Source organism: Xiphias gladius, chromosome 6 (genome assembly GCF_016859285.1).
Source record: "Xiphias gladius isolate SHS-SW01 ecotype Sanya breed wild chromosome 6, ASM1685928v1, whole genome shotgun sequence".
Taxonomy (NCBI): Eukaryota; Metazoa; Chordata; class Actinopteri; order Istiophoriformes; family Xiphiidae; genus Xiphias; species Xiphias gladius.
Window position 1 is genome coordinate 19,641,476 of NC_053405.1, and position 12,910 is coordinate 19,654,385.

Sequence of the window (12,910 nt, forward strand, 5' to 3'; positions counted from 1 at the left end):
CAGAACAATCAAAGATCATGTGTCCCTTGCTGCTCGGAGAGCTGATTCAGTAAAGCAAACTCAGAGCTTCTTTGTGTGGTAGGCTGTACTTTGACCAGAGAACAACAATGATTGCTTCTCAGTTTGAATTAAATAAAAGGTGCATAAACCACAACCTCAGACCGTGATTATCATCAGACAAACACCCACCAGTATAAATAAAAATCAATAAGGTTTTCAGAAAAACCAACTGTATTTAAAGGCCCATTCCTCATACCAGTTTGACAGTACTTGCAGCAGTGATGGATATTATAAACATTTCTCAAGCAGTTTCAAGTGTCTGCCCTATTAACATTAAGCATGGGTCAAGAGTTGGTGAAAAAGTGTTTTCCTGTGTCCTAAGACCTGTACAGACGACCCCTATCCAGATCAGGGTCTGAGTGTGTAATATGGGCAGTGTGATGAAGAGGTTTAACGGGACCAGTGAGTAGAAAACAGTGTGTCCCTCTACCTGACCCTTGTTACATTCCCATCTGTCCTGCGGAATGGCCTTGATGCAGGGATATCATGGGTCACCAGGTTTGGTGTGAAAGGGTCCAACACAGAGCTGTGTTGGAAAACGCAGGGTTGCCCAGGTGTAAATGGTCACCAAGTTCATTTTAATACAATGCTGGATGAAATTCCGTGTTACGAGAAGGAAACGGGGAAGCGATATTGCACAACAAGCTGTCCTAAACTACAAAAGTAATGCATGAAGCCAGGGATGCTATAGAAAGCACGGCTTAATAAAGCACTACACACAGTTCTCCACATTGTAAAACATCCCACAATACGAAGCAGAGTGGGTTTTACTCCACTGAGTCTGTTAGTTTCTATAACAGCACACCATGGAGGATATTATTGCAAATATTATTATACCATTAGCACAGCCAAAAATAGCAAATAATAAAATAGCAAATCAGTATTTTTCATAATGACAATAAATCAATGAACAATGAGCAATTGTTGCTATGGCTATAAAAAGGTTAATGTGCACTTTATTCAGAACGGTAGTTAAACTGACCCGAAAGGTGTGAGTTTCCGAGGCGGATATAACTGCATATCAAGTCAAGAAATTGCAAACACACAAAGAGATGTATATAAGCTCTGTGCAGTGCTAATTAAGGTGAAAGGCGCTTAATCTATATGTGTGAAAGGCATGTACACATGTTCAAGATGTGCTCGCCTATGGCTTAAACTCTCCTACTCATGATTGGATATATAAGTAGAAAAGGAGTATGGACTGGAAGAAAATAAGAAATAAGAGATAAATAAGAGCTGGTGTTCCTGTTTTGAGATCAATCAGAGGCTGAGCTGCGGCGCTAACACAGCACAGGAACACCTTGCACTCATAAGGACCAATACAGATATTGGAAATAAAGCCAACATTTAAAAAGTGCTTTCTTACTACAATGTCTGTGTATAGCAACTACGCTGTATTTAAGGTGAGGGAAAAAACTGAGGTTATGGATAATTAACAATGGAAAACAAAAGAAAGACTGCTGTTACATTTAGCAAAAAAGGCAAACTTTAACTGTACTTTAACTGCAATCTGTGAGAGAACAAACTCCATATTCTGCATCAAAGTCAGATGCGCAGCTCGTCCATCCTCTACCCCGACTTTCTCACCTTTACCCTCTGCCTCGCTGGAAGGGACACACTGCTTTGCTGCATTTGGCTCTGAATGCTGCCACAGGACGTAAATCGTAAATTGTGGAATCGTCCAATATTACATCTTTTCACAGCTGCTAACACGCATTTCTCAATGCTGAGTTCATTTTTCCAAAACTCCTCATACAGTCAGCACAACAGCAGTCAGTGTGGACTGAACTGTGGATCACTTTTCATTTTTTTGACACAAAATGTATTCAGTGGCCAAATCTTTCAAATTTAATGAACTGTTTTTCTCACTCAAACTCAACCACCACCAAAACTCTGTGTATTTACACTCCGTTTTGCATTATGTTCAAAACATAACACAGATTTACTGCAAATTAGGCTAATATTTAGCGACATTCTTCTACATCTGCAATTAAAGAAGAAATAAAAAAATAACAATGCAGAGATTCTTAACTGGGACATAAAACACTGAGCGCCTATTTCTCATTCCTTGATGGCCTCGATGAAAGACCTGTGGCAGGTGAGGGAAGGAGGCAGGTGAGGTTTTCAATGTAATGGTTTACATCCCATCACAAGGATGGCGTCACTTTTCCTTCCTCCTCACCCGCTATTTCTCAACCCGACAGAGGAATTCTTCCCCTCATGGAGTTGGAAAGTTTGTGACCACCGGCCACGTGATCAAATGCCCCACTAAGACGCAATTTAATCCAATGTAATGTAACTCCGAGGATACTGGCTTAAATAACAACACTTGGCGGAAATATGCTTCATATTCAGTCTGAAATCACCTTCAGACTTGCCCTTTTTGACACCACCAATCACTGAACTGTTTGCTGTGGCCATGGCATACTGAAAAATAATAATTTGTTCATTGACATAGCAACACATAACACTTTTACTTAGGTGCAGTAGTTATGTTGTGTTCAAAGCAAAACAACACTTGCTATGCCAAGAACACAGTAGTTCCCTCCCTTAGGTAAGAATATGTAACATGTTAAAAACGACAGTAGTGTCCTGATGAATGTGGGTGAAACTGCCAAAATCAGACTGGAGTCAAACTCCTGGAATGTCTTTATAGGGGGGAAAAAAAACCCCCCAAAAAACATAACAACTATTACCAGAGTCCCGAAAGGAGCTGGCCCGTAGAGCAGAGCCTGTACCCGGCATGCCTTTCCCCGTCTTCCCCCCTTTTCTCCTTATGTCTCTGAGGTCAGTAAACAAGAAGTGTGTGTGTTTCCCTTTAAGGAGCCCCCGCCTTTTGCACAGCGGAGGGAGGAGGAGCGGGACTGCGGAACAGCGGCTGAGGAGGGGGAAAAAAAAAAAAAAAAAATCCAACAGAGGACGGTTTCAAGTCCCCCCAATAGAAACTGTGCCTGATTTGTGGCCAATGTTGGAGATGTAAAAAAAAAAAAAAAAAAAAAGGAGAAGAGAAAGAGAGAGAGGGAGAGGAGAGAGAAGGAGGAGGAGGGGGAGGAGGAGGAGAAGAAGGGGGGGAGGGGGGAGGGAGGGGGGAGGAAAAACACTAAAGGGGTAGCTATGGAGATGGAGCGTTTTCCTGGCTGCTTTCTTTGACAGGTGTTGAGTGGGGCAAAAGTCTTAAAACAGAATCCAGCATGTACGCCAAAGGTAAAGGAGCTGTCGTCCCTTCCGATAGCCAAGCGAGAGAAAAGTAAGTGAATTCCGCGCTATAATGTGAGCGTTTACCTGCTTATCGTGCGGGCGAGGGGGGCAGAGGAGGGGAGTCAACTTTCGAAACTAGGTACTGTAATTTAAAAGGAGTGTACTGTACTAAAGTGCGCTCCTCCGTGCGGTTTCCCCCTCCCCTCCGACCACCTTAGAGGTGCGTCTCTTAAACTTTTTTTTTTTTTTTTTGAATTTTACCTCTTGTTTTGTACTTTTTTTTTCTTTTTTTTTGCATGGGATATTTTCTAATATTGCTTATTTGAGCAAAGCCGATACACTCCTTCTGTGACTTGGCGCAACCTTTTGGAGAGCAACACTGCATTTTGTGTGTGTGTGTGTGTGTGAGATACACCGTAGTGAACCGCAGGCTCCTGCTGCATTTAGAGTAGGAGAAGCGCATTTTCATTTCATCTCGGGTCGAACGAGCTCCTGTGGGGTGTATGTGCTCGGCGCAGCGCGGGCAGGCTGCTCGGTCGTCTCTTGTAAACTTCAGGCGGAGATGGAGCTGCCGAGTGACTCTGTGGCTTCGGAGGGAGAGAGAGGGAGGGAGCGAAGCGGGCTCCGGACGCTCGCTGGTCATTTCTGACAACCAAACCTGGCGACGAAGGGGAAAAGTTTTGCCCCGTTCGGCAGTCGTGCAGCGGCGGTAAACTTTTTTAGCATCCGCTCACATGAAAGCGAGTCATGCTGCCGCCAACATCGCGCCGTAGTCCTCCCAAAAGCAGACTTTTAATCTGAGACCGACTGATGAACGCGGGGTCGCATGTAATAACTGATGGTTATTGTGTCTGGAAATATTGCAAAAAAAAAAAAAAAAAAAAAAAATCACTGTGGTGTGTTTTTGAATACGGTGCCGTTAAAAGCTTTTGCAACAGTGTTGTGTTGGCGTTTATATTTCTTTCACGCAGAAACAACATCTGCCGTTGCATGCATTCTCGCTTTTTAAATAAAACACAAAAAGCCTCTGCAACTTTTAAATGTCACTGTCCCCGTGCACACCGAAGGCTGCACTGCTTCTCGTGCCTGCTCCTTATTTCGATGCAATCCAGAATATTTCCGTGTGGGACCATTCAAAGAGTCGGACCTCCCTTGCATCCCAGCACTTTTAGATCACTACAGTCTTCTGCCATCGGTAGCTATTTTTAAGCATTAAACAGTCTGAGGTTAGAGGAGTGAGTAGGAATCCCTGCTGGGATGCAATTGTGATCTAAAAACACTGTCAACTCCCTGGAAGGCTGCGCTGTTACACAGCGCCTCATACATCTGTAATAGAAACAAAATTTCTTTAGAGACCCTCTTGTATTTATTGATGCATCGCCGTGTCATATTCAATTGATTAAGCTTTCTAGAGATGTGGCTTGCTCATGTGCTTAGTGTAAGCTTCCTCGAATACGACTTTGTACGTGTCTGGTGCCAGCAGCGTTAAATTTCGCCCTGAAATCACATCAGTTTATTGGAAAATTGAGCAGCTCTCTGTGTGTTTGTGTCTGTGTCGAGGTGGAGGAGTGAATCCTAAATGAAAACAGTCCCATGTGGTTTGATGAACAGCAGGCAGAGTGACCTTTGAACCGGCGCAGGATGCTTTAATATTGCATATGGACCATGAGCAGACGTTAGGCTGCTTTTACACCTGTTTGGGTGCCGTAACTTCATCACTCGGTTTACAATACATGGAAAGCAGTGGATTAATGAAACGCTGTGTTTTCAGACGGTTTTTAGTTGCACTTGCTTGTTCAGGGAGTGTGGATTATGTTCCATGTGCTATTGGGGATGAAATCAGTGCAGAGGCAGCATGCATTTCAAATGACAGAGTAGGAGGAGGATTAATAAATTAACTCATAAGGAATACAAGTCTTTTGAGAACTGGAAATGATGAACGCTTCTGTGTTAAAGCTGCTCGTGAAGAACAAAATTCTTGAATTTGTTTATTAAAGTGTGTCGGTTTCCACCACTCTCAGTAGATATAATTGTATTTAAACCTGCATATGTACAGTATTTGGTTTGGTTTGTGTGTATCCGTGTGTGTCACAGGCCTACAGTCACTGTCCAGACATAATGGGCGACGCTTGCCCTCTCCCCTCACCTGTCTTGTTGCCCTAACCTGCACCCGCAGGGCCAACACATGTTTCCTTGTAAATGTGGAGTTCACAACAGCTGCCTCAATGCATCGCTGAATGAGCTCATATTCATATTTACATATTCATATGGCTCTTTACATATTCAGATATTGAAAAGAGGGTGCCCCGGATGGACTTAAAACAGACTCAGTCATCACAGCTGCAGCTCCTGCTTAGAGGACCGATAATCGAGTCATATGAATAAACCATAAATTAATAACATAACTTATCTCTCTCTCTCTCTCTCTCTCATGGTTTCATAAAGTAAGGTCGGAATCAGTTGTGGTGAGCTCTTTGGTATGTTTAAAATACAAACGAAACTTAAAAATACTGACATCACTGTACATCACCTCTAATCAAATATTTATTAGTGATTATTCTCCCTGCGTTCCTCAGAATACTTTTATTCCAGTAATATGTGCCTGTTTAAGCTCATTATTCTTTTGAGTCAGAGTAAGTCACATTATACTTTAGACAACGTAAAACTTGTTGAAGGGGGGAACTTAACAGTACAAACTAGAGAAAAATGTAATTTGTCCTAAGCGCACTGTTTTCCTTGTGTAGTTGACAGCAGTCAGACAATACAATGGCGTGAGCACGACACGTAAGTTACACTGGAGCATTTGGTGCAACCAGGAAGAAGTTGCAGAGGGAAATATGAATGAGTATGAATGTATTTTTATGAGCTGCCTCCTCATGTAGTTCCTGTAATGTCCTCTGCTGCTTTGAGTATTATTTGGCCGTGTTGTCTCATTAAATTCTAAAATATTTCACACACATACACTAACACGTGCCGTATTTCAAAAAGAGCGGGCCTGCAGAACATATTTTCTAACAGCGCACTTATTTGGTTTTGTTAGCAGTCTGGTGTCGTTTTGAGTGACGGCCAGCTGCTGAGGCTTTTCAGGGAAAGTGTGGATTAACCTCACTCTGGACGTTTTTGTAATAGCCAAAAGAAACAGTATCTTATTTTTACAACACTTTCTTTATTAACTTCAAGAAAAGAGTGATATTTTTTTAAAAGATCTGACAGCTGTAGCTTACTGTATGTGCTGCAATGTTGTCAGTGTTTCCGGTGATAGATTTTTTAATTAATTTATTTTTTTGTAGCTCCTGGTATTTCAGTCCTCCCCATGACATCATAGGAAATAATGCTTTCTTTATTTCAGGTAGGTCTTGTGCGTTTTGGTACAGTCGGTGTTTACGGGTGTGCAGTGGTAGGATCTGAAACCCAAAAAGTTTCAAATAAAAAAAGGAAATGCTCCTCCACAGTACAACACATCCTCCTCTGTTTATAGTACTGAACACTTAGCAGCAGCCTGAATACTATACAGTAGTTCTCGGGTATAGTACACAACATGTTCCAATATACCGGCTTGAGTGTGCATTTAAGTGTGTTTACGACACTGCACAAATTTGTGTGCGCACGGTGTGTGTTGTTTTTATTTCCTACAAAGCCTTGAAAACAAGGCTTGAGTCAAACCTGTTTGTTCAGAAGTACAACAGAAAACAAACAGTCACACATACCGTACATTTGACACTGGGTTCCTCCACGTGGCCAAGGCCTCGCCATACAAGTGGAACTGAGATGCCTGCTCTGGCTATCTGGAGATCACAGGTATCAAACGTGAGGTGGGAGTGAAGTGTTTTCTTTGCACATCCTTGAGAAGAATTATTGTGATTAGTCATTTTGTAAAAAGAAAACATGCTAATAATAATGATAAGGATAGAGGAAGAACTGGTGCCCTTGTGACCAAAGGAATTAATTACTCGCCACATTTTTTTCAACCAGTGTTTAATTTAATTTGAACAGGGGTAACAGCAGCTTCAGTATTAATGTTACCTTATTATTTAGTAACTGGAACCTCTTTGAATTGTGCACTGATGATTCCAGCATCTTAATTAAAGCTGCCATTCACAGAAATGTTTCATGGTGTAATCAAACATCTCCTTTTTTTAAAAGCACGTCCTTAGTTTCCTAAAGAATTCTGCGCCCTGCGTTTGTTTTCTAATACTCTGTTTGTTTACAGACATTTTATGTGAGATTTTGAGTGTTTCTGGATTTGTTTGGGGAAAGAACTTCAAGTGTAAAGTTAATCAGTTTGTTTTGAACATGGGGTTCTTTACATCCTCCACTCCTCCTCTGGCTCCTCCCATGTATTTACATGCAGTTTAATGGGGATCTTCAGGTCTGAATGCATGGTTTTGATTCTACACAGATGGCTCTGCCATCTGCATTTTTGCCTTTTGAGGGAAGCATAAAGAGCTGTGCACTAACATAGGCAGAAACACTGCACTAAAAGTAAAGAAACCCTTGATTTACCCTCGGCACCCTTTGGCTGACTGTGCTTTCATTCAGATATGTCAACAGTCAATTAATGCAGTCTTTCGTCAGCTGCTTTGGGTGCATCCGCCCAAATCTGTTAGTTTTCTCACTTGAAATAAAGGAGACAGAATAAATATTGAAGCTATGTGCCTGAAGTTGCTAATTGGTTTGGCAAAGGAGCCCACAGAAAAGAAGCGTGTATGTCTTTTCCTAGAATACAAAGAAAAGTATGCATCTGAACAGACAACAGGTAAAAAAGACGTCATTTGTTCCTAGAAGTGTTTTTTACGTAGGAAACACGATTCTTGCTACAGTTTGGAAAAAGCTTTCCTGGTAAGTTACATCACATTGTTGTCCTCATTAACTGCTATGGGACGAGGCTCTGGTGATAACAAAAGTATGTCAGCTATGTCAGTATAATCTCGTATCCCAAATCAGTATAAATTTGTCCCCTCTGCCTCTCTCACTTAAAAAGTGTGTTTGTGAGGGAAAATCAAACTTCGCTGAAAATGAAAAAGTGATCAGGCGGTTAAACTGGGTGGTTAGAGGACATTTACTGGTGAGTCTGTCATTAGGTAACGTCACAGAATCAAGCTGGCTGCTGGTAGCAGAGTGAGAGAGGTATACTGTAAGTGCGTGTGTGTTTTTGTGCGGGTAAGTGTGTGCAAGTGTGTGTGTGTGTGTGTGTGTGTGTGTGTGTGTGTGTGTGTGTGTGTGAAACAGTGTGTGGATTAACCCATGGCTAAAGCCATGCGTGTTTACACGCTTATAGACACTGATTTGTTTTGACAAAGGAACTGCCATAACAAAGCCAAGCAAATACAGCCAGAGTGTGCAGTGGGAATAGGCTTTAGCGAAACAGCTTCACAGTGTCACAGGTGTCTCAAACAGGCATCCAACCTTTCATTTACCTTCCATTGATACATTACTACATTCACATCTGTTCACCACCACGGTGTCAGATCTATACTGCTTTCATAAGATGTCTATAAATATTTAATATTTAGGAAATTATATTTTGTGTTTTTATTCAGTTACGCTTCGCGTTACTTTGAAGATGCTACTGAATCTATAAATTATGCATGTTATATATCTTTACTCTTCTCTGAAAGACACAGATTGTATATGAAAGCAGATGCAGTAACGGGCACTGCTTAATCCCCCTCCATCACTTCCTCCGTGCATACCTTACCTCACCCTGCCCCTGCTCTCACTGCTGAATTATTGAAACGAAGACATGAAAGTTAATTTGCTAACTGTCTGTGCTTTAGCTGGCTAAACTCAGCTGAGAGGCCCTTGTCTCTGGAGGCGAGTCAAGGAAAGGGAAGGCTGGATGGGACAGCCTGGGGCTAAATGTCAGGTGTGTTTCCAGGGGCTGAGGCAGTGGGAGAGATCTCCTTGATGTGTGGACATGGAGAAAAGTACTAGTTAGGCCACAAGAGGTTAGGGCCAGGACAGGAAAGGAGATCAGAAATGGTGTTGTAGTATTTTTTATTTTTGCCTCAGCTAAAGTCCAACCAAGCTATAAAACTGTTGCAAATGATCTCGTAGCTTAAGAGAGGGAGTGTGAGAAACAGACAACAGATGCACTGTTGGGCTTTGTGGTTATTTCAATTTAAACTCGCACACCACTTTTATATCACGAGCCTTGATATCCAGTCCGCAGTCAAAGCAAAGGTCAAATGTTCTTCCTCCCACTAAGACTGATCTCCTGCTTCTCATCATGTAATTTGCTTCAACATACTTTATGGCATTCTTTATTGTTTAATTCCATTTGTGGACGTTTTTAGCTGAGGAAGGAGAGAGCGAAATGTGTAGGAAAGGAAATGTGAGTTGTGAAGTTGACTGCGTGTGGTTGTGGTTTGTCTTGTAAACACCTCATCTTTTATTCTTGAGTGACATGTTTAACTATTGCAGGGTTCACAGGGAAGGAATACAGGTTTACAGAATCCACAGTGGCAGAAGTTGACCTGACCTTCAGTCCTCCCCCAACCCCCCATGTCTCCTTTATCTACCTGGCCTTCCGTGGGCTCCGCTCCAAAAAAGTCTTCTCCTCAGCCGAGTTACACTTAGTGCTTCTGACAGAGTAACAAAAGGTGTCCCCTGAAGCCTGGATTGAATGAGTGTTTTTAAATAATGCATTGCAGCTGGGGCAGGTGCCCATCGCTAGGGCATAGAGCCCCTCAGATCACACTAGGCTCTGCCATGAAAATTTCATTGCCGCAGTGCTCATGGGAATCTCTGTTCGATGCTGTACAGTGTGGACAGGGTGTATTGGAGCTGATGTCTGCCGCTGGGTATTTCACACTGGAAAGAAGGCCTTGGGTTTTGTTTGTTTTTTTAACATTATTATTATTTTATTTTATTTTTTTACACCAATGGACTCCCCATTTTACCCAGAGCCCGGGAAACTTAAACGCCCCTGAACTGTTCAGGCTGATGGTGCAGAATCACAGGCAAATGTTTACACTAACATTACAGTGAGGAAAAAACACAAAACCCCCAAAAGAAGGAAGAAGACAAATCTGATATTTAAAATACAGCCAAATGCAGCTGCCAAAATCTTGATGAGAGAAGAGAGGACCTGTGGACACACCTGAGCTCACAGCTGTTAAGGTTTATGAGCACCAGTGAGATGTATGTTGACATCTTTTGACCTGTGTTCTGATCCTCAGTTTTAAACATATGCCTACAGTTTGTTGGGTCCCGAGAGAAAGACTGCAGTCACTACTTTTAAACTAAAAAAAAACCCACTTACAATTCCTCTAAATAATTCAGTCTAAACAGTTTAAACTATGTTAGTTACTGTTAGTTACTGGCCTTCTTATGAAAAACACAATAACCAATTTTATTATAATATGTTATTTGCTAGACTGATATAATTGTATAAAATGTTGGAAATTGCATTTCTTTTTTGTGGGGGTGGGGGGTTTGAAGAAGATCCTCTGAATTTACTCCTGAAGCCAAACTTATGCAAATAAAAGCTTCTGAAGTGAAGAAATCACACAGCAGTTTCATTATCGTATAAATAAATGTGATTGACTTGTTCCTAAACACAACACTGATCAGTTTCACTTGATACCAGGACAGCCACTCCATTTGAGATCAATATTAAACATTTACAGTGGGCGGTTTGCTCCTACTAATTTGTTTCTGTACATGCAATCTGTGACCAGGCCTATAGTAGTGACACCTCTTTACAGAAACAATAACCACCCCTCCATCACCACACAACGTAGACATATACACTCCGGGTGAAAAACTCTGCCAAACAAAAGATCCTTTTTCTTCAACAGTGTGTTTACATGAAATATCTGAAATGTATGTTGATACAATTGTACCTGATGTAAGATTGAGAAATACAAGAGGTGATAGCATCTAGTGTCTAATGCTAGTTGAAACTGGTTTGGACCAGACGTAGCAGATGGTTGTTAAGACATTACAGTGAAATTCAGGGATATCTTTGTGAAGATAAAGAATCAGGTTGTTAAACTCTGGCCCAGCTAATTATTGATTCATTCAGTACGATCCATCAACCCAAACATCATAACTCTCTGCTCTGGCCTTGACGCATGCGATCAGCTTAAAAAACAGCCGCACACAAGAGCACAGCAGCAGCAGCAGCAGCAGCAGCAGCAGCAGCAGCTTCCGTCTACTTCGTTTCATACCTCGAGACGATTGCATACAGATGATTGTAGGCTGTGTGGTCTTTCTAGCCTGCACTGAAGTAAAAACCTTAAGGTTGCATCTTTGTGCTGGCAAGGCGGCAAAGGTCTGTTTTTGTCAGTGAGGGGTCCATGTGCGTCTTTCTGTGTCTTAACCTGTTGTGTGAAAACATGAATTTTACTCTTTTGATCTGTGCATCACACAAACTGAATGCCTTTTAAGATTTTTCCATTGAGAAAGGGACAATTTGTGTTTTATTCTTGGTCGCAGTTTTGGGGGGAAGCAGCAGTCAAAATGTGTGTGACTTATTTAAAATCATGTAGCCTACCCTGTAGGAGCCTTTGCTCCACATGAATGTCAGTGAGCCTTGGGTCCCCATGTCGCCGGTTCACCAGTTGTCCGTCCTTGGTACACTTTTGGTAGTTACTGACAACTGCATACCGGGAAAATCCCACAAGACCTGCGTTCTGGAGATGCTCCGACCCAGTGACCTAGTCATCACAATTTGGCCCTTGTTGAAAGTCGTTCAGATCCTTACAACTTGCCAGTTGTTCTTGCTTTCAATACATCAACTTCAAGAACTGACTGTTCACCATTTCCCACCCCTTGACAGGTGCCGTCATAACATTACTCACTTCACCTGTCAGTGGTTTTAATGTTGCGACTGATTGGTGTATGTTTGCTGTCTACACTAAATCAATTGACTCCTTGTAATGCGACAGGATTGTTTGTAGAGCCAAGCTCACTGAGAGTCAACACCAAACTTTTCAGCCCTTTGCTACTTGTAGCAGCTATGTTTTTGCTGTTGTTTTAGTATATGCCTGACTCCCAACAGTTCTCACAAACACGCCTAGATTTGACCGGACCAAGTCAGAGCTAAAACCTGAGTATTTGTCAGGATGCCAGATTTACTGTAACTCCAGTGGGATGCTCATTTTGCTCTTTGTCTGCTGGTTATTTTAAAAGTTATCTTTAAAAACTCGATAGGCTGATAATATTTGAGGACTGTTTTTTCCACCCCTGTGCCTGATGCATAAATAAGCATCAACACGTGTAATAACAGGAATCCGGCAAGTAATGTGGTAACATCTGAGAGTCCAACTCCAGCCACATCTGAGGATATTTTTCGTCTCCTCTGTGCATGTTTCTCTGTGTCTACACTGTTTTGTTTTCAGCCTCTGTATTTCAACAGCAGAGTTCCTAAAACCACAGGGAAATGGCTGAGTGCCACCGAGCCTCTTTAGCTCAGAGCTGCAGAGCTTTGCATCACACATTTACAACCCTTCCGCAGCATATATGATCTTCATACAGTAAAATCTTGTTTATCCAGGCTCCCTCTTAGATGAAACAGTGATGAATTTCTGCCAGTTGTGAACATTTGCTGGACTTCAGTTGATGGGATACATGATATGAAACAAGCGCGACATATTTAGCGACGAGGAGAGAGCATGAGCTTGTTTTTTAATTTCGAAATAATCTT

General features: G+C 41.9%; 1 protein-coding gene across 3 annotated transcripts in view; it reads left to right on the top strand.

Annotated features, from left to right (window-relative positions):
• Positions 1-3,171: 3,171 nt before the first annotated feature.
• ssbp4 (single stranded DNA binding protein 4) overlaps positions 3,172-12,910 on the top strand; it is an 88,782-nt gene continuing 79,043 nt past the window's right edge. For 2 of the 3 annotated variants that reach the window (XM_040129282.1, XM_040129280.1), the window contains exon 1: positions 3,252-3,307. In XM_040129282.1, coding sequence (XP_039985216.1) covers positions 3,252-3,307 — 56 coding nt within the window. Of the gene's footprint in view, positions 3,308-12,910 lie in introns of all 3 variants that reach the window. The other variant, XM_040129281.1, reaches the window with a different exon arrangement.